We start from the raw sequence: 22,911 nt of genomic DNA, 5'->3' as shown, positions 1-22,911 counted from the left end.
ATTCCTATCAGCTATTAGTGTTGTGTTTGATATTATATGGGACTATTTTGTTTCATTGTGTTTGTAAGATAGTAATATGTTTTGACCAGTTTCAAACCCATTAACACAAAAGCTTGTCAGGCTTCAAACATTAACTTATGGCTTGTTGTACATATCTTGGTTTAACAGCTAGTAAAAAATACAGTTAGTATTTATCTTCATTTTTTGCATTATATTTATCACTTGTGCAGATAAAACTACAGTCAAAAAGTTAGTCGAAAATGAGAGAACTATTAAACGTTTTTGATTTTGTTTGATGCGTTTTTACTAGCTATAATAGTGAAATTAAAAATACTGAAATATTTTGGTATTTTCTATTACTTGTTGCTTGGGACATATAATGCAAGACTGAAGCTCACCTGGAAGTAAATTATGGCTTTGCTACACAGCTATGTGCCACAAAATGTGTACATAAATACGTTCGGCATTAATGTAGAAGCTCTGTAAACTAAATTCACCAGAAATTCATAACATTGTATTGCTCAAAGTGCTCTGAATCTTGTTAGCAGAAAATTAGGTGCTACTTTCTTTCCTTTTCCTGTACAATTTCTTTTAAAGTTTACAAAATTTGCTGCTCTTACATTATTGGGCAAGACTGTACTCTTGATTTCTTCAGTTTTTTCTGCTTCTTTTTGTCTTCATTGGCTTTTAGTCACCCTTCACTACACCTTCTCTTTATTTACAAAATTTCTGTATTTATTTTATCAAATTTTGATTCCCACCATTACATTTTTATTCATATTGGTACTTTTGTTTTTGTTCCCATATTTTATAGTTATTTTGGGTATGCCATGCCTTGTTAGCTCCATTAAATTGTGTATTAATGATAACATGACAAATAATGCTAACCTGGAGGTTTTTGACAATGTTATGCAAAAAATGCTGTTTTTGTGAAATGTAGTAAAACTTGAAATTTTCTTCATTTCCACGTAAAAATGTTATAAATCTGAAGGCAGCAGGTTACCAATATGGTAAATGATAATTATCTAGTGGTGAAATTGGATTTTAACTTTTTTTCAAGGCTGAGGTAGGGGGGAGTGTTGTACTTTGAAACACTTTTCAGACTTTAGCCGTTAGCCAGCCCTGTAAAAGGAGTTTGATATATTTCCTTATTCCATTTTGAAATGATAGCATTCACTTTATGTGTGCTGCATCTTTTCTGAAGTTGCAAAAATTACTCCAGAAATGCAAGGTTTTTGCAAATGTGAAAAATTGTCGTGAGGTACAACATGGTCAGGAATACCGAGGAATAAATATTCTATTCAGATTTAAAGTTTTGCAATCAAAAAAATCATGTCAGTACCGTATTTTATAGTTCTGTGCTACATTATTACTGTACAACACACCAGAAATTAGTAAGTGAAATCAATTTAAGAAGACTAATTATCAAAACACAGTTAGAAGTTAAAAACATTTTTAAATAGAAGTTATTGCCTACTAACACAAATTTGCATTTTCAAGACGGGAAAAATTGTTAAGACATTAGAGAAACTCAGTTCACTTCCAATTATAACATGCTTCATGGTAAGGCAACCTGTTTAAAAGTACAAGAAGGTGCGTGACTGATGAAGTATGGCTTAACCGTCCACATGTTACATAAATCGTTTTAAAAAATATACAGAATTATATTCACCATAAGACTCTCTAACCTCCATATAGGTTTAATACGTAGCACTTAAATATCTAGAGCTCACAATGTTTACAAACTCTGCACAAAACACAGCCTCATGGCTCTCAACAACAAAAACTGTAGAAAATGCTGGAAACTGCATATGGCAGTTTCTAATGTGCATCCCTTCATATGATTTGAGAATCAGTTACTAGATTGAAACACTGACCAGGAAACATCATGTGCTCCTAGGTACATTGTACCACAGGCACAACCTTCTCCTCGATGTACGTAATCTTAAAACGATTATTCATTTCCTGCATGAAGAATTGATTCCTTAGTTGTGACACCAGATGGAGAAACCCAATTCCCACGAACTCCATTCTGGTAACAGTTATACCTACTGGTGACACATTTCCTAACTTTTCTGTACAACAAATTGTACCAAAAAATAATGAGTTTTAGAGCGGTATTATGTGTTGCATCAGTTAAACAGTTATTTTTTTGTAGCAAGCAAGTATAAATATGAAAACCACAAAATATGGAACTTAAACTTTGCAAACATGTAAATCATGCCTGCTCAGTTTGCTTTGCTTCTATCAGCCAGTCAAGCCTTGGACTACACTATAGATCATGCTGTCACCAAAAAACTGCATAGCAATAAAAATAATATTGAGTATATACTGAAATAAGCATTCTCACTGTTCTGTTGTATAACTAGAAACTCCTTTGTGTGACATCACAGAAACATATTTGTGTGACATCTCAAGCTGTGACTGGTTGATAAAATCAAACTGAGGAGGCACTTTGTTGGTTTACATGTTTGTGAAATAAAGTTGTATTTGGTGGTATTTGCATTCAGTATTGTGCTACAAAAAAATGTGATGTAATTGATGCATAAGATCAATCAAAAACATGTAATTTCTAGTACAATTTGTTGCGCAAAAGTGTCAAGGAATGTGCCATCACTGGGTAAAACTGTTATCTCTAAGTTACAAATCTGTCTCTAATTAACTCAATGTCAATGGGACATTAAATCCTGATCTTCCTTCCTTCCAAGCTAAAATGGCTAGAGGATGGATTCATTACTGTGGGAAAATGAAGTTTTGGTGGTGAAACCAGCAAACTTCTTAAAAACATGAAGAAAGAAATACTTCAGGCAGAAGTGAAAGAAACATTGAAAGACACTGTGTTGCAACTTCAAACTAGGCTGCCAATCCTTATGGCCACAGATCTGTGAAAATCTGTGTAAACAGTCCTAGGTTCTTATTTTAGAACTAGAGTCATCATGAACTCTTTTAATGTTGACATGGCCTAGAATGAGATTTTCACTCTGCAACGGTGTGTGCGCTGATATGAAACTTCCTGGCAGATTAAAACTGTGTGCCGGACCAAAACTTGAACTCAGGGCCTTTGCCTGAGATACATGATTTGTGCATTACATACCTACTGAAAACTTATAGTAGCCTGCTGCTCTCCATTAATAATGTAATCAATAGAACTGCTGCAGCTCTGAATGTAAACGTAAAGACTAAACCACCTTCATCACTTCGAAGAAGCTCACTGCTAAGGCTCACTGTCTAATTAAATGCAAAGGCAAAGGTCCCGAGTTCGATTCTCGGTCCGGCACACAGTTTTAATCTGCCACAAAGTTTGACATGGCCTGTTATGTATACATGAAATGGAAGTTTCTGCAGTTTAGTGTTCTTCAAATCCTTTCAGAGTTTACTGGAAAAGCAACTTTCCATGCAAACAGAAAATATGAGCAATGTAAAATGTCTACTGTTGTACTGAAGGTAGTTTGGCTTCCACCTTCAAATATAGACCCCAAGCAGGTGTTTTCACACTTTAATGAAGTGCTGACTAATGTGTCTGAAGAGAACCTGGAAGTTATGACACTGCTTTCTTTTTAAATATTTTCAATAGTGTTTAGTTGCAGAGTTATTTGTTCTTTAATTGATTAGATTTAATAAGTTTAACATAAATGTCTTTTCTCAATAATTGAAGTGAATGTGATGTGCAGTGGAAAAAATCCAATATTATTTGTAAGTATATGAACATCAGGTTTGATTCCATGGGGAAAAAGATGTGCCCAGCAACTGTATTTATTTTAAGTAATACAGGGTACAGTACTCAGTCACAAATAACATTTATTGCATATCCAGATTTTACTCACTGTGTGACCCCCTTCATTGTGAACTCAATCTTTGACATGAATATTATGTTTGTATATAAGTTGTTTCAATGTTTTAACTTACATGTACTGCACTGAAGATGGCCACACAGTGATGGAAATCTAGATATGCAGTAAACATTATCTGTGGCATATTGCTGTACACTTTACTACATGATTTATGGACATGTTGCACCTGCTAGTTGAGTGGTAAAGTGCATCCCTGGAAACCAAAAAGTTGCAGGATCAAAACCTGGTTGGACTGCAGAATATTTCAGTCTACGTTTAACCTAGCCTTTACATCTCAAGAAAACTAGGTTCACCAGAAATGACAAATGGTTTGGATTAAACAGTAGGTCCTTTTTCCCTGTAGGATTTCAGGGGTAGCTTAGGGATGGGAAAAGTCTCTGAAATAGTGACCAGTTGAAAGATTTGGCCAAACTGTTGAGCTACATGGAATTACTATTATTTTGAACCTAACACTGAAAAATGATGAAATAAAACCCAAATGAAGAACATACTTGAAAAATAAGCCTTTAGAAAGTAACAATTAAATTTTTGAGAAATTGCACCAAATTTGACAAAAATAACATGGAAATTCATCAAAAAATAAAATTTTTATCTTTTACCTATCTACAACTTACTGCTGCTAACACGGCACTGTTACCTTTGTTTCACTATTAGCGTTATGAATTAGCTTTTTCTCTCCTCACTGGCATTGTTTTGTTTCATTATATCTCCCCTTTGATTCACAACATATAGAAATTGTATAATAATTTTCAGCTCTATTACATTATGGCTGGCCCTGTTTAAAAATTCTGTGATATCTGCAACATTTTAAATAACAAGACTGTAATAATAAGTGTTGTGATTGTTGAGTGAAACCACTTGAAATAAATGTGAAGTACCTTTGAAAAAATATTATCTCCTTTATGATATTTATATCTATTTTTCCAGCTGGAACGTAGTTTACAACGTTTTGCAATGTTCTATGGCACCCAGCACAATGGTAGGAAGCTGCATTGGTTGCATAACTTATCGAAGGGAGAACTGGTTACAAACTGCTTCAAAAACAGGTTTGTTGCTTGTTTATCTATTGGCTAGAAAATAATGCCACTTTTATAGTTATGCATCTTTTGTTGTAAGCCTGTAGTATAATGTATAAGTTATAGTGTGTTTATGAAAGCTTTATGATATCTTATGTAAACCAGAGTATTTATCTTTGTTTTGGTTGTATTATGTTCTGAAATTTATGGGGCTCACTCTAAACGCAAAAGGCTGTGGTTGACAGCAACCAGATATTGCACTTGAAAACTTAGATCTTACTAACCCTGTAATAACCATACGAAACTGTATAGAGGAAGACCTTACTGTGACCATTCGTGAAAAATTATTTAGCAGTCAGTAATAAAATAATGTCCTCTCTACAGAAATCAACATTTTGTGGAAGTCAGTCATTTTCCACCCCCTTTTGCCACCTCCCTGACCATCTATGTATTATCCATTTACTTTGGTGTATTTGTCAGATAATCATTAAAATTTTATTTCGGAGCAATTTAATTTCAACAAGTTTGTATGGAGTGTTTGTGGAAATGAATGTGATTTATAGATTTCACTTTGTATTGTTTTGTTTCTTTAAGGCCTTTCCTTTCTATATCCATAACACAAGCATCCTTGAATCAAGCTTTCTCAAAAGAGCTGAAATTATACTGTTAAGTTGCTTCTAAATCTTTTCTGTCTATAATGTCAGTTATTTGCCATGGAATTTGATGCAATAATACCTTCCATATAAACAATTTGATGAAAACCTTCTTTGCCTCAGGTTATTTGCTTACTTATCAGAAGAATTCTTTCTCCCAAGATTTTGTTTCTCCTGTAACATTTGTTAAGCAAATTTTCCCTTCTTTATTGTCATACAAGGTGTTTCATCTTTGGGGATAATACTTCCTCGCATTTTTGATGTGCCAGATTTTATATCTTTTCTCATGTAAATATGTTTTGGCGTGCTTAGTGTTGATCATTCCTTCACATTTATTAAACTGCCAGCACGAGAAAGGATTCATTCTGAAAACTGGCAAGTTTCTTTCTTTTCTGTGTGTGCCTGTCAACAAGCCAATACTTCTGCTTTTTGATGGGTGGTCTCCTGTACTCCTAAAACATCTGCTTTCTTAACATTTGTGATACATCCACTTCTTATACATAGTTAACTGTATGAACCATCTTTCTTTCTCTCAGCAGTTCACAGTCCTTGTGTACACTGAAACATTGATTTCCAGTTTGTTAGAAAGCTCTTTTTGAAATTTGAGTCATTGCTGCTTACCACCTCCTTTTGTATTTTCTTTGCTGAGTTTATGTACTTTTTCAAGCTGTTAGCCACGAGGGATTAGCTGAGCGGTCTAAGGCGCTGCAGTCATGGACTATGAGGCTGGTCCCGGTGGAGGTTCGAGTCCTCCTTCGGGCATGGGTGTGTGTGTTTGTCCTTAGGATACTTTAGGTTAAGTAGTGTGTAAGCTTAGGGACTGATGACCTTAGCAGTTAAGTCCCGTAAGATTTCACACCCATTTGAACATTTTCAAGCTGTTAACACGTTTCATGCTTTGCCCTTCATTCCTACATTTACTTATTTTTTTAATTTTTGACTTTTGTTTAGTTTTGAACATTGATTTGTAATCCTTCTTTTTTCATAAAATTTTATATTTCATTTACTTTTCTTATTGACAAGTTATCAATTGTGTATGGAGCAAAGGAAGAATTACAGCTTAAATACATCTGTACACACTGTAATTAGTCTACTCATTCTTCACGATCTGTATAGGAGTCATATGATGTTTATATCTCCAGCTATTTCTGTTTTGTATGGATCCATCACATAAAACATTCTATCATGTGCAACACAAGTGTTCTGTAAACAATTTACTTTGAAGCCTGACACCAATTAACTGAGTCTGCCACCTCCTTTACCTATGACTGAGCTAATGTCACAATTCCATTTCATATCCATACAATTTGTTTCATCCAGCTGTTTGTATGTGTTGACTGATTCCAGTTGTGACACACTAATATTGTAGACAAATATACAAGAATGCGGCCAGTGTGATAGTTCATAAAATACTATCATGAAAAATCGTAACTTGCACAGTTGAAAAATAAGTTGTACAAAGTGTAAAGATGAATTTATGAAGCTGAAAGATTGTGTTTCTAATTTGCAATTCTTTCAAAACTTAAGAGAGAAAAAATTGAGTCGCCAACAAAACAAAATTGGGTATATCTTCTGCAAGACAGTCCAAGCGATTCAGAACAGTGGACAAAAGTGCTATATAAAAACAGCATACATAAAGTGAAAACCGCTGTGTAGTGCATGGAAATTTAGTGAATGACAGTTGTTTCCAAATACTTCCTAATACAGACTATTTAAAACTATAAACAGTGTGGAACCATGTGATAAGATCACTTATTAATAAAAGTAAAAATGAAGAAAATGTGATTCAAGACACCATGCGTACTTTTAGTGATTATTGACCAAATAACAGTGATTCTTCCACAAAAGTACATGTAAAAGTGACGTTTACACTTATAGCCTCAAAATTGCAAAGTATATTTAGATATTAGATCAACATATGGTAAAACCAGGTGCAAAATTCAAGGCAGCAACTGCATGCAATCAGTCATGAAAAAATTTCAGAGCTAAACAATAGTGATTTTTTCTATTTTTCTTGCAGGGACATAGCAAAGAACGATGCAAAAGATTTCATGCTTTCCCTTAAACCTAGACCGCATGAATTCAGAAATGCAGATGAAACCTAGACAGCATGAATTCAGAAATGCAGATGCGGTCTTTTTTCTGTACCCCATCATCAATGTCTACGTAACTGGTGCTGTTTGAATAAGGAAGTAGAAAAGATAAATAAAGTTACATAAAATGTATGCAGGCAATTTAAAAATATAATATACATTGAAATAATCACGATAGGGAAATGATTTCATAGAGTATCTGGGTTCCCCATCAACAGGGAGCGAAAGGCAGTTGTTGGTCATTACTTCAGGTATGATTCATATGAAATCAGAGACAAAAGTGATGTATCTTTAGACTATAGCTTCCAATTTGGTGAAATGATATTGATTTCTACCAAGACTGAGAGTGTAGATGATAATTCTTTTTTAACAAAAGTAAACATTCCAGCAACCTCAACATAGACAATTACAACGTGTATGATTCGAATATACCATGTCTGATGAATGCTTGATTGAGGAAATAAGGATGTAGAAGTGATATGTGTCTCAGAACACTGCCTGACCAAAAATCAGGTTGACAGATTTATCACTCAGGAACACATTATAGCTGACATAACTTGTAGCTGACATAACAAAAATGGCGGTGCTGGAATTTACATCAAACAGTGTCTTAAATTTTCAGAATTATAGTCTGTTCAAAATTGCATTGACAGCTATGATGGAAGCAGCAATGGGGGGTTGGGGGGGGGGGGGGGGGTGAGCCCATGTGGGAGGCACAGACTGCATTCTGCCAATCCCATGATACCTGTTGGCAAACCTCACCGCATCATCACAACACCATCTGCTTGCACTGTGTTATAATTTCAGGCAGCTTGCTTTCCTGATGAATCATTGCACGGTGTTGCTATTGTATTTGTTGTTACTGTTACTTATTGTGTGGTATCAAACAATGTCATAAAGAAGTACGTCGAAAGTTATGAGTTGAAGTGTTTCTTGTTGTTCTCTTGGTCAGGGGATTTCTGTACAAGGTGAGTCAAGATATATGATTTTTGCATTACATACCTACTGAAAACTTATAGTAGCCTGCTGCTCTCCATTAATAATGTAATCAATAGAACTGCTGCAGCTCTGAATGCAAACGAAAAGACTAAACCACCTTCATCACTTTGAAGCAGCTCACTGCTAAGGCTCACTGTCTAATTGAATGCTCTAAGAAGGAGTGCTGTCAGTTCTGACTTTCCACCTTCAGAGCCTATGCCTCATAATCTTCCATATTGGTCAAACACCATTGTCTACTTTGCTATTAAAGATCAGCAGCTGTCCTGGATGTCTTCCTCCATAGTGGTGTTTCTAGGTTCTTGCTGATAACTTTGTGACACACTTTGCAACAGCATTGGCATCATTTTCTTAGTCACCTACCTTTTGATCTCATAAACACAAATTGAAGACATATCCTTATTCTAAATCTCACCCCACTGTCATGCCAAAACATATAATGAAGCTAACACTGATTGGGGATTGCTTCCAGGCCCTGATACAATTCATAATCAGATGATCCAACACTTGAATGTTATTCAAAGACTCTTTCTGCTCAGGATCTTCAAACATCTTTGGCTAGAAGGTATTTTCCCTTTGCAATACTGAGATAGTATCATCATCATCATAATCCTTAAACCAGGCAGAAACCCTTGTCCATTGACAGCTACTGACCATTTAGCCTCACCAACTTTCTCTGCAAACTGCTTGACAGGATGGTAGGCCAATAATAATGCTGTGTTGTCAAATCATTGGACTTTTCTCCTCCCTGCGAGTGTAATTTCTGAGAGGGATGATCCACAATTGACTGTGTACAAGTAGTTTTGTTTGGAACAACAATTTGACAGACTTTTTCTTCATGCCAACACCACATAACAATCTTTTTTGATATCCATGAGGCACATGCCAGCACTTGATTCCATCACATTTTACTTTATCCATGACTGAGGCTTTTGAGCAGGCTGTTCCAGCTCATCGGCTCCGTTGTGTGCCGCAGAGCACTCCCTGCTCCAGGGAGCCGTGTCACTCGCTGTGACCATTCAAGTGGGCCGGCATGCCAGCACGCCGCACGGCTGGCTGAGGCATGCTACAAGGCAAGCATTTTGATGTGCCAGCTGCGTTTTACAAGATCGACAACCTCATACTCTTAGCTGCTAAGGCGTGGTGACATGCTACACCAGGGAATACGATGTTCAGGAAATAAATAAGAAACTACTGTTATACAAGAAATTGCATACTAAATTTATTGGGACTCTGTAGCTTGACAATTTCTTTTCATTACAAGATCGGAAAGATCAGGCGTCAAAGTGTTCGCAGCGTTAATGCGGAGGATGGCCTTCATTGTTGCATCCTGAAGAAACGATCGTTCCTTACTTTTTACTCTTTTCATTGCTGAGAAAAGCTGCTCACAAGAATACGTAGATCCAAACATGCACATGATCTGAGCGGCATTGTTGTGAAGCTTGGGAAATGTTTTTTGCTGTAATGAAAGATACTATTGCGACAGTTCCAACGTGTTGTAGTACCTCTCTTTCAACAAAGTTGAATTTTACAAATCAATTATCTCCAATTGAAGTGACGGTGACAAGTCATTGTGGGAAACTGAAAAAGGAGTGCTGAACACCTTAAGTTCCAGTTCCAAACTAGTGAGTTCTCGGAATTGTGTTTCAAACGATGTGATGAGCTGCTTTAACTTTGCTTGGTAATCGCTGAAAGTAGTACCTTCAGGTAGTTTTAAAGAAGCATGAGGATTGAAGAATGTTAGATGTTCATAACTCATCTGCCTCTCAAATAAATGTAACTTTTTCATGCATGCTTTGATCTGGTTGTGCATGTCAACGATTAGCTGCCCTTTGCCCTGCAGTGACAGATTTAAATTATTCAGCTGCATAGTTATATGAGCTAGGGATGCCAGGTCTGATATCCATTTTGTATCTTTCAGACAAGACATTTCTTCCCCTTTCATTTCGAGAAAAAGGGATATTTCCTCACGAATGGCAAAGAAAACATCAAGAACTTTTCCCCGACTCAGCCAACGAACAGTACTGTGGTAAGGTATATCCCCATACTCCGCTTCCATATCTTTCAGGAATCCTTTGAATTGGCGATGATTCATACCATGACGCCACACAAAATTCACACACTTCACAACATCTTTCATTACGCCACCTATCTCTACTGTTTCAGCACACAGTGCCTCTTAGTGAATAAAACAATGAAGAGTCAAAATTTCTTTCCTGAATTCGCCCCTGAGTTTATTTTTCAAACGAGAAGCAAAACCTTTGTGACGCCTGATCATTTGTGGTGCACCATCTGTCGCTACAGAATGGAGCTTATCCCATGGCAAATTCATATTGTCCACTGATTCAGAAACAGCTTCAAAAATGTCACGTCCTGTTGCGGTGTAATCGAGTGGTACCACATCCAAGAGTTCTTCATTTACTTGCAGCTCCATGTCGACACCATACACAAAGACTGCAAGCTGAGCCCAGTCCGATATGTTGGTGCTTTCGTCAAGTGCTAGCAAAAATGCAACAAAGCTCTCTGCCTTTTTCCTGAGCAGTGTCTCTAAATCCGCTGCCATGTCCAGGATTCAACGAGACATTGTTTGCTTCGACAGGCAAACCCCTTCAATTGCCTGCATCTCCACTGGAAGCAAACATTGTGCAACTGCTACCCTGCATGATTTTACGAGTGGTCCCACCAAAAATGGCTTGCCACTTGTCGCAATGATGTGAGCGACCCTGTAGCTTGCTTGAATTGCAGATTTAGTTGTGTTTTCTCTGCACTCATTCACCTGAAAATTATAAACGCATTACAGAACATGAACTATGTTGCATGTTTTGATATCCTCCGTATTACAAAACTGTTTTTGAACTTATATGTCCTGCTATGTCATTCTTAAGCCGGGCTACCAGTTCTCTGCATGCAACGCCTTCTACCTGATCGTAGTGCGCTGCATGAAGACGTGTATAGTGTCATTGTATATTCTATCTCTTCGCAGAATTAAATACTTTATGACATACAAGACATTGCGGACGACCATCCCTCTCAATGAATAGAAAGGTATCCTCCAATAGAGGTACAGGCTCCTGCGGCTAGTCATAGCTGTCATCAAACACGGATTATTGCGTCAGTTGCGGGGCTGTATGCGGCCAGAGGGCAGTGAGTTCGCTTTCCCCCTCCGCGCGGACTCCAAGCTGCTGCAGGGAGTGCTCCGGAGCGCTCTGGCTCCCTGGAACTCGGTTGGAACAGCCTGCTTTTGAGGCTTACAATCTCCCTCAGCTCCATCATCAATCAGCAAGTGACCTGCACCCCCCTCATACCCTCCCCCCTCCTGCTATTTGTCAGCATTTTTTGCATTTCGTTTAGCTCCCAATCTATAGCTCAAAGGTGCCATCTAAAGGGCCTCTTCTTCGACTCTTTCCTATGGTTTTCAGTTCTGTCTTGTGAAAATGCTAGTCATGAATTTATGTCGATGCACAGTTCCAATTTTAGGGATTGTTATTTCATAAAAAGCTAACATGGCTGTCCTGCATTTGTCAACTAAAAGCTAGCTGCATCCAAGAGCTTAACGCTCTCTGCTTACTTGCCCACAATAGTTGGGATGAGGATCTCACTACGCTACTGCGTATTTACTGCGTCCAGGTCTTGTCCTGATTGGGCCATGGTTGCCAACTTTATGGCTGAGTGGAACCTTCAGCTTTGAAATTGTTGGACCTAGTCCATCACTGGTCACTGGCATCTTCCAGATTAGTCCTGTAGATAGTCTTCTTACCAAAGTGGGCTCTTACTTGTTAGTTCTGACAGTATCAACTCTTTCTCACTTTCACAGTCACCATCTGATAATTTCCTAATCATCTATCTTATAAGTTTCTTTTTATATACAAGGGGTGTTGACCCCTGACCTCATGTGGGATCACATTGAGGCCCTCTGCTGGGACCTCCATCTAACCTCCTTAGACTTGCCATGTTTATCTGTAAACGCTCTCTTGGTTAGTACCCATATGACAAATGAAGTCTCATCTATTTCAAGGACCAAAATTTCATTTGCTCCCATGACCTTTCGACATTGTTACCTCTCAGGTTTTCTAGAATATCAGGATGCTACTATCATTTACACCAAAGGCTCTAAACCCAGAGATAGGGCAGAATATGCTTTTACATCTCCCATCAGTCAGGAATAACATTTGCAGCCAAGAATGTGTACTGTTTTTACTATGGAGCTGTTGGCCATTAACGGAGCCCTATGGTTTATTTAACTGACCTCCCTACTGACTCAATGAGAAGTCTCCAGATTATTGATTGATGTTACTCTTGTCAGCCTCTGATATGTGATATTCATGATCTTCTCTCTGATCTTATTCAAACTGCATACTTAGTCATATTTACCTTGGTGCTAAGTCCAGTGGGTATCCCAGGGAATAAACTGGATCAACCATTTGGCTATAGAAGTGGTTATTTGCTCAGCATTCACTTTGGTGATCCCAAATGAAGATTTATGGGTACAAATAAATAATTTACTCACTCAGAGTTAGGAACAGTCTTTGGTGGGCTACTGCCCCCTCTAATAAACTCCGCATTGTGTTCTGGGTTCTTTGCTCCCAGTATTGGCCGACGACTCGTGTGCAGTTGAACTGATCTCTTGTTGTCGCCATGAAAGTTGTTTTTATTCTCAGATATAATGTTTTAACTACTTTTGGTGCAGAGGCAGTATGGTTGGGTTGGTGCATCTCACACTGCACTCTGTGTCTAGGGTCCCCTCAACCCATACTTCCTGTCCACAGCTCATTGTCGTGCAGTAGCGTTCTCGCTTCCCATGCCCGGGTTCCCGGGTTCGATTCCCGGTGGGGTCAGGGATTTTCTTTGCCTCGTGATGACTGGGTGTTGTGTGATGTCCTTAGGTTAGTTAGGTTTAAGTAGTTCTAAGTTCTAGGGAACTGATGACCATAGATGTTAAGTCCCATAGTGCTCAGAGCCATTTGAACCAACCCATACTTCCTTTGCCAGTTGCCTTGCTCATCCCTCTTTTATTCTGCTTTCATTGGTTTACATGCAGTTAGCCCTTTTCCTGCCACATGAGTTTTTATGTTTTGTGCTAGCACTGTGATGAATAGTGAGTGCTGTTCCCATTTTTAACACTTCAAGTATAATTCTTTGGGGCTCATGTGAGGTATGGCTGCTGTTGCGTGCAGAGCCTTGAGGAATGCTTAACATGCCCCACCCATCTACTGACCTGATTAGTTCTCTCCCCTTATTTTATTACCGTCAGCCCAACTGATGCCCATTACGTTGTTAGCCTACACACTTTCACTAAAACAAATTTCCTGGCTGGAAGATGTTCTTGACTGTGTAACAGCCTTTGCCCTTAATAACATGGATGGGGGTCAGATGTGGGTTGTGTTTCTCTCACCACAGATGAGCTCTGGAGGAACCCTTGTCTTCTCCCTGACCTACATACCTGCTTAACCAATATATTTTTACTTCCCATTAAGTTATTTATCAGCTCTAGTATCAATACTGCTTTCAGCAACTGGATTTTATCATTTCAACATGCTTCCAGAATTCAGTTAAATTTATATCTGACCTCACTAACTCCAGGTGACCTCTCTCATGACCAAGGATCTGATCACCTCACTGTTTAATCCTTTAAGCCATAACAAAAAAAGTGCATGTGTGTATTTCCTCTCATTCTTCTATTCTCCCTTCCTCATCAGTTTTCAAAAGACATAATTGTGTAATTCTTGTGATGCATTGGGGCTCTCAGTAATTTGATTTCTGGTTCAAGAGGTTGCCGAATACTACAGCACTAGTATATTTTAAAATCCACACAAATTAGAAAGGTGTGTTATGATACTACTGAGGTCCTAATTACTTAAGACTTCATGTGGTGGTGGGGAAAAGAAACATTTTGTAACTCTGTACAGAATGTGTATTGTAAAAATTGTGTAGGTGGGGCTGGCAAGGGGGAGGGAGAGATGTGAAGTGGTGTGTGTTACTAACAAAAATAGCATATTCATCTACAGTTCTTTTTCCACTGTGGTTTTTTGTATTCAGTGGTGAGCAAGATACATGAGGCAGTGAAATACCCTCAGACTTCAAGAAGAATGTAATAATGCCAATTCCAAAGAAAGCAGGTGTCGATATGTGTGAAATTACCAAACAATAAGTCATGGCTGCAAAATACTAACACGAATTCTTTACAGACACATGGAAAAACTGGTAGAAGCCAACCTTGGGGAAAATCAGTTTGGATTCCATAGAAATGTTGAAATATGTGGGGCAATGCTGACCCTATTACTTGCCTTAGAAGATAGGTTAAAGAAAAAGAAACCTATGTTTCTAGCATTTGTAGACTTGGAGAAAGCTTTTAACATTGTTGACTGGAATACTTTTTTTTTTTTTTTTCAAATTTTGAACATGGCAGGGGTAAAATACAGGGAGTGAAAGGCTATTTACAATTTGTACAGAAATCAAATGGCAGTTATAAGAGTCAAGAGACACAAAAGGGAAGCAGTGATTGAGATGGGAGTGATACAGGATTGTAGCCATCCCCGATGGTATTCAGTCTGCGTATTGCACAACCAGTAAAATCCATGGAGAAGAAATAAAAACTTTGAGATTTGCTGATGACATTGTAACTCTGTCAGAGACGGCAGAGGACCTGAACGGTAAGTTGAACAGAATGGACAGTGTCTTGAAAGGAGCATATAAGATGAACATCCACAAAAGCAAAATGAGGCTAATGGAATGCAGTCCAATTAAATCAGGTGATGCTAAGGGAATTAGATTATGAAATGAGACACTTAAAGTAGTAGATGTCTTTCCAATAATATGAAACATGACTTCAATACTGAGAATCAACATCTGTCGAAAACCGTCTTCCACTGGTAGCAATAGAAGCCGTTGCAAAAATGAGGATGCACCCCATTGTCAGAAGTAGTCAGCGCATGCAATAACTGCAGCTGGTATGGCTTTACATGCAGACATTCATGTGAAATGGGCCAGACAGTTGACCATGGTATCTGCAGTTCTCTGCTCACATGAGTCATTGACTCCTTTGGGATCCTGATCTGTGATTCTTACACACAGTCCATCTTCTCTGCTGGGGATCTTGGATGGCTGTTTTCTCTGCACCTCGTAAACAGCCAACCTCATAGACTGTGTTATAACTCCCATAGATTATTTTCTCTGTTGGAGTCTTTTTACCTCCTATTTGGCACAAAGTCAAAATTGAACCACATTTAGCAAGTTCAAGACTCTAAGCACATAAACATTGGTCCGTTATCTGCTGTGTTCTAAGATACCTGCCCACTAGGGGCACCCCATGCAACTATGCCACAGTGTGTATTTAGAATCAAAACTTGGAGAGACATGGTTATGTGTCATTTTTTCTGTATGTCTTGTAGTTTTTCTGTAGTCATCTTCTAAAGCCACAGAGGTACTTATGAATAATCTTGTATATGAAATTAATTAAATGTGTTGAACTGAAATGAATAGATTTATGAGAGTGAATTGAAGAAAGATACAGTGACATTAAGTTAGTGCAAACCTTTCTTATATGCTGAAACTGCAATGTAATTAATATGTAGGGACAGTTGAAAATCTGTATCATACTGGGACTTGAACCCAGATTTCCTGCTTATCGCGAGCAGTCACATTAATCTTTACACTATCTGAGCATACCTACAGGCCTGATCCCAGTGTTCATTATCAATGATGTTTCCATCTATGATTTGTAAACTCTTCTACCAAAGATGCTACACACTGATGTGTGCATCATCATTGGTTGCATCCCATCAATCTGTCCATTTCATTTCAGTGTGTTTAATCAATTTCATACACAATGTGATTAAAAAATGACTTTACAGGCTTTGGGACATGTCCCTTACACCAAAACAAGAAAAATGTCCAAAAATCCTTAGTTTTTGAGTTATTAATGAAAGTTTACATTAGGTGGCTTTCCAAGTGCAACCCAACAACTTCAGAGCACTCATTCAGAGAAAGCTTTGACTCATAGTATCCTAGATGGCATGATAATTTTGCACCACATTTTAGTCTTAGTGTTTGAGTTTAACTGACTGGTACCTACATGACATGTCGATAGGTAGGGGAGGACCAGTTCCATGTGCTACATATTCTCCCAGAGTGAGTTCTTTGGAGTTATGTCTCTTGTGGCATCTTAAAAAATTGTTCATGCAGCTGTCAAGACGGATGAAAAAACTCTTCATCAATGTGGCACAGAACACTGCGTAACAGAGAGTATTTGAAAGGGCATGACAAGCCATGATTCAGCAAATGCATATTTTTATGGAAGCAACAGGCATTTTGAACAATTATTATGAGTTTCTAAGTTAATAACTATTTCAGTTACAATGTGTAACTGATGTGTTGAACACAAAGTTTCTTAATAAACTACATATGCTTATATGAAATTTTTGTCTTGTTTTGTTGTAGGGAACCTGTCCATCAGGTTTGCAATTGTATTTTTGAATCACTATGCATATAGCCTTTGTTGTATGGTAAGTCATGGTCCTCCACTGACTTCATTCCCCCAAAGATGCTATTCTCACATACCTTATGGGAGAACCCCTGTAGTAATGTTCAGAAATCATTTGTGGAAACATAAATAAAATGAATGTTTGAATTAGGCCTGGAGATGGGCCGATATAGCCAAATGATTAAGGTGATTGATTGGGATAAGCAGGAAATCCAGGTTTTAAGACCAATCTGGCACAGAATTTCATTTGTCACTACATAATCATTACATTGCAGGTTCAGTATATCTGGATGATTTGCACTGATGTCATTGCATCTTAATCACTTTCATACCCGTCAGTCTATAGATTTCATTTCAGTGCATTAAATTAATTTCACATATTAACAAATGTTTATATGCTTTTCCCCTGGCCATATTGCATTTGTCAACAACAGAAACTTGTACCTGTTTTCCTGTGTTTTTGGATGCCTTTCTTTAATAAATAGTTTAATATTGCCATTACAGTGAAACACTTATTGCTCAGCTGAATGTTTTCACCAACCTTTCTTTAGTACATAGTTTAATACTGCCATTACTCTGAAACTCTTAATGTTCTGTTGAATGTTTCCATCAAAATGATATTTTGTTTCAGGTATACATTACAGGCATCAACCTTCCAGATGGCAGTATTATTGCAGTATAATTTGAGTGAGGTCTGGACAGTGCAACAGCTTCAGGAATCAACTCAAATTAGTCTCGATGTACTAGTACAGGTCATTCAAGTTCTCATGAAAACAAAGCTCCTTCAGTCTGAAGATGATGAAAGTGATTTGCAACCTACTTCTGTTATAGCATTATGTTCAAGCTACAAAAAGTAAGTCACTCACTAGCTTTATCTGTTCAGTAATTTTCATTCAAATGCGTGGTAAAAATAGATAGAATTAGAGTATTGAAGACAGAACCTCCTTGTGTTGAAGGCCTCTTATGAATAATTTTTTTGAGCCTGTGGCAGTTTCTCTGGTAATAATTTCTGCTTCAAAATAATAATATTCTGTATATTAAATACCCTCATCATAGTTTTCCCTCTCTTCCAGTAAGAAACTCAGGGTGAATATCAACATACCATTGAAATCAGAATTGAGACATGATCAAGAGGCAACACAGAAGACTATCGAAGAAGATCGCAAAATATTAATACAGGCAGCCATAGTGAGAATACTGAAAATGAGAAAAACACTGAAGCACCAGCAACTTGTTGCTGAAGTATTAGAGCAGTTGGCATCAAGATTTAAGCCCAGAGTTCATGTTATCAAAGTAAGTAACACGTGGTGTAGATCAATAAGATTATTTTATCCTCACAGCTCTGTAGCTTTAATATTAGATTGACCTTTATAGTTGAAACTGAAATTCTTAATTGATTTCTTATGAATAATGAAGACATAATTGTGTTTTATGCATAAATAATCATTGTAGTCTTGAATTCTTACAGAAATGTATTGATATACTAATTGAGAAGGAATATTTGGAACGAGCAGAGAACCAAAGAGATACCTACAGTTACCTCGCTTGAATACTACATGGCAGATGGTGACCAAATGGTGGTCAAATGTTTCTGCAGCATGAGGATAATGTTACATACCATATATAATCATGTGCATTTGATATATGTAAAATTGTGCATGATGTATGTTTTGTTAATTTTTTATTACATTTATGTTGTAATAGAAAATCATGAATGCACAAAATAATTTACATTTTTTTATATGAAAAGTTTTTCAAAGAAGTAAAATGAGTTTTTGTGCCCATCTTTTTATGAATCTAGTCTTGAGTGGCAGAATTTTGTGTGTGTGTGTGTGTGTGTGTGTGTGTGTGTGTGTGTGTGTGTGAAAGAGTGTGCACGTGCACCTGCATGTACATGAGTGCAAGTATGTGTGTGCGTGTGCATGTGCAGAATCAACTGCAGAACTGAGAGTAGTTGACATGTTAGATTGCTGAATATGAATTCAAATTTGTTATTGTTTTGGTTAATTCTTATTTTTATTGCATAATTCTGTTACAAGAAAATATTAACATGAACTTACATTGAAAAGTATGCAGTTTTGATTTCAATTAGTTATTCCCAGAAATTTATACGTATATTGTATTTAAAAAAAAAAGTGAAAAAAAAGGAAAAAGGAAAGTGGATGTTCAGTGTTTACATAAGATAGGTGTCTATTATTGGTGTTTCATTAACTAATTAACTATCCTAATTGTGATTAACTGTGAGAATTATCTGTAGAACTAAGAGTAGTTGACATTCTGCTAGATTGCTGAATATAAATTCGTATTTATTATTGTTTTTGGTTAATTGGTATTGTTATTTCATAATTCTGTTACCAGCAAAGTTTAACTGAATTTTTATTGAAAGGTATGTGCTTTTGATTTCAATCATTTATGCCTGGAAATTTATTATATATTGTAAACTAAAAAAAGTAGATGTTCAGTGTTTACATATAGTACATGTTTGTTATATGGTGTCTCAGTACCTATTATAATTGTGATTAACTGTGAGAATCACCTGCAGAACTAAGTAAAGTTGAAATCTTAGATTGCTGAATATGAATTGATATTAGTTATTGTTTTTGGTCAACTTGTATTGTTATTGCATAATTTTGTTACCAGCACAATTTCACAAGAGTTTCGCTGAAGGGTTTGCGCTTTTGATTTCAATCAGTTACCCCAGGAAATTTATCATACATTGTAAACTAAAAAGAAAGAAAAGTCGATGTTCAGTTTTTACAGATGGTAGGTGTCTATTACTGGTGTCTCAGTGACTGTTGTAATTGTGATTAACTATGAGAATCACCTGTAGAATTATGAGTAGTTGACATGTTAGATTACTAAATACGAATTCATATTTTTTTATTGTTTTTGGTTAATTGATATTGTCACTGCATAATTCTGTTGCCAGAAAACATTCACAGAATTTTCATTGAAGGGTTGCACTTTGATTTCAAATAGTTATGTCTGGAAATTTATACATAAATTGTAAACTATAAAAAGCTAATATTCAGTATTTACATATTGGTAGGTGTCTATTATTGGTGTCACAGTGACTATTCTGATTGTGATTAACTGTGAGAATCACCTGTAGAACTAAGTATAGTTGACATGTAGATTGCTGAATATACATTCATATTTGTTATTGTTTTTGATTAATTGACATTGTTATTGCATAATTCTGTTAGCAGCACACTTTCACAGGATTTCCATTGAAATGTATGCAGTTTTTCATTTCAATCAGTTATCCCCGGAAATTTTTCATACATTGTAAACTAAAAAAAGTGGTTGTTCAGTGTTTACATATGGTAGGTGTCTATTATTGGTGTGTCTCTGACTATTGTAATTGTGATTAAGTGCGAGAATCACATGTAAAATTAAGAGTAGTTGACATGCTTTACTGCTGAATATGAATTCATATTAGTTATTGTTTTTGGTTATAGGTATTGTTACTGCATAATTCTGTTACCAGAAAACTTTCACAGAATTTCCATTTTCACTTTTGATTTCAACTGGTTATGCCTGGAAACATACATTAGAAACTAAAAACAAGTGGATGCTCGGCATTTACATATAGTAGGTGTATGTCATTTGTGTCTCATTGACTAATCTAACTTCAATAAACTGTGAAAATCACATGTAGAACTAAGAGTAGTTGACATGTTATACTGCTGAATATGTACTCATATTTGTTGTTTTTTGGTTAACTGGCATTGTCATTATGTAATTTTGTTACCAGGAAACATTCACAGAATTTTCATTGATAGGTATGCGCTTTTGATTTCAAATAGTTGTGGCTGGAAAATTTGTGCATACAATGTAAACTAAAAAATTAGAAAGTGGATGTTCAGTGTTTACATATGGTAGGTGTCTATTATTGGTGTCTCATTGAGTATTCTAATTGTGATTAACTGTGAGAGTCTCCTGCAGTACTAAGAGTAGTTGATATGTTAGATTGCTGAATATAAATTTGTATTCATTATTGCATTATTGTTTCAGTTAATTGTTGTTGCTATGCTATTGCATAGTTCTGTTACCAGAAAACATTCATAGAATTTTCATTGAACGTTGTGCACTTTTGATTTCAATCTGTTATGGCTGGAAATTTATGCATACATTGTTAAGTAAAAAAAAAAAAAAAAAAAAGAGAAAAAAAAGGAAAAAGTGGATGTTAAGTGTTTACATATGATAGGTGTCTATTATTGGTGTCTCATTGAGTAGTCTAATTGTGATTAACTGTGAGAATAACCTGTAGAATAAGAATATTTGACATGTTAGATTGCTGAATATGAATTTATATTTGTTATTGTTTTTGGTCAATTGGTATTTTTATTGCATAGTTCCATTACCAGAAATCATTAACAGCATTTCCATTGAAAAGTATACATTTTTAACTTCAGTTGGTTATTCCTGGGTATTTATACATACATTAACAGAATTTCCATTGAAAAGTATACACATTTAATTTCAATTTGTTATACCTGGGACTTTATACATACATTGGAAACTTTTAAAAAATGTGAATGTTCAATGTATACATATGGCAGGCATCTATTATTGGGTTCTCATTGACTATTCTATTATAATTGTGGTTAAGTGTGAGAATCTACTTCTGCAGAATAGGAGTATTTGACATATGAATTTGCTGAATATGAATTAACACTTATGATTGTTTTTGGTTAATTAATATTGTAATTCTCTTACCAGCAAATAATCACAAAATTGTCATTGAAAGACATGCACTTCTGATATCTATCAGTTATACATGGAAATTTATACATACATTGTAAAGTAAAAAGAAAAAGTGGATGTTAAATGTATACATATGTTAGGTATGCATTATTAGTGTCTCATTGACTATTCAAATTGTCGTAATTGTCAGTGTATTACTGGGAGAAAATTTGGTACTTTAATCAGAGTGAAGATAGTGATCACCCACATAAATCTGTGTGTGTGTGTGTGTGGAGAGAGAGAGAGAGAAGAGAGAGAGAGAGAGAGAGAGAGAGAGAGAGAGAGAGAGAGAGAGAGAGAGAGCCTGAAACAAAAAATTGTGAAACTTTTATGTGTTAACTATGCTGTGAAATATTAGACTATTGATATAAAATTACAAAATTAAAACTCTGAGATTGAAAGTTGTTGACGTTTGAAATTATTGAACATATCTCGACCTTATTCAGAAAAAAATGTTACTGGAGAAAAAATGACATAGTTTCACTGAAAATCCTAAGTAACTTTATTTTTGACATAATTCTTGTGATTTCTGATACAGATTAGTAGTGTGAAGTAAAACATATTTAAGTATAAATTCATTGACCATTGTCAGTTTCTGTGAGTAATACCTGATACTCATATGACAAGGATGACGATTGTTACTGATACATGTACTTCCTCCTCTCTCTCTCTCTCTCTCTCTCTCTCTCTCTCTCTCTCTCTCTCTCTCTCTCTGTGTGTGTGTGTGTGTGTATGTGTGTGTGTGTGTGTGTGTGTGTGAGTGGAGGGGAAGATGTAGTATTTTTATTTTGTAACAGCTGTGGAATTACATTACATGGATAGAAGTTTGCAAAGAAACCTGAGAATTTTCAGCTTTTGGAACCAATACATTTATCTTGATGTTGAGAGTTATTTAAACTGTGTAACAGTTTGATGACCAAGTTTAGTACTTCCACTTTAAAAAACTATTTGGGAAAATTTCTTACCCTTATGTGCAGCTTAATGTAAAAACTTATGTATGGCTTACTATTATGTCTCAAAATTATAACAGTGCTAATTGAAGAAAAGTTTGGAGAATACACTGCTGTGTCAGAG

General features: G+C 36.3%; 1 protein-coding gene across 4 annotated transcripts in view; it reads left to right on the top strand.

Annotated features, from left to right (window-relative positions):
* Positions 1-22,139, top strand: part of LOC126297745 (cullin-1-like) — a 217,096-nt gene extending 194,957 nt beyond the window's left edge. For 3 of the 4 annotated variants that reach the window (XM_049988905.1, XM_049988906.1, XM_049988907.1), the window contains exons 13-16: positions 4,779-4,897; positions 17,720-17,941; positions 18,162-18,381; positions 18,557-22,139. In XM_049988905.1, coding sequence (XP_049844862.1) covers positions 4,779-4,897; positions 17,720-17,941; positions 18,162-18,381; positions 18,557-18,637 — 642 coding nt within the window. In that variant the 3' untranslated portion in view covers positions 18,638-22,139. The remainder of the gene's footprint in view (positions 1-4,778; positions 4,898-17,719; positions 17,942-18,161; positions 18,382-18,556) is intronic. The other variant, XR_007552574.1, reaches the window with a different exon arrangement.
* Positions 22,140-22,911: the final 772 nt, after the last annotated feature.

Source organism: Schistocerca gregaria, chromosome X, assembly GCF_023897955.1.
Source record: "Schistocerca gregaria isolate iqSchGreg1 chromosome X, iqSchGreg1.2, whole genome shotgun sequence".
NCBI classification, from domain to species: Eukaryota; Metazoa; Arthropoda; class Insecta; order Orthoptera; family Acrididae; genus Schistocerca; species Schistocerca gregaria.
Note: the sequence above shows the minus strand (reverse complement) of the source record. Positions and strands in the feature narration are given on the sequence as shown.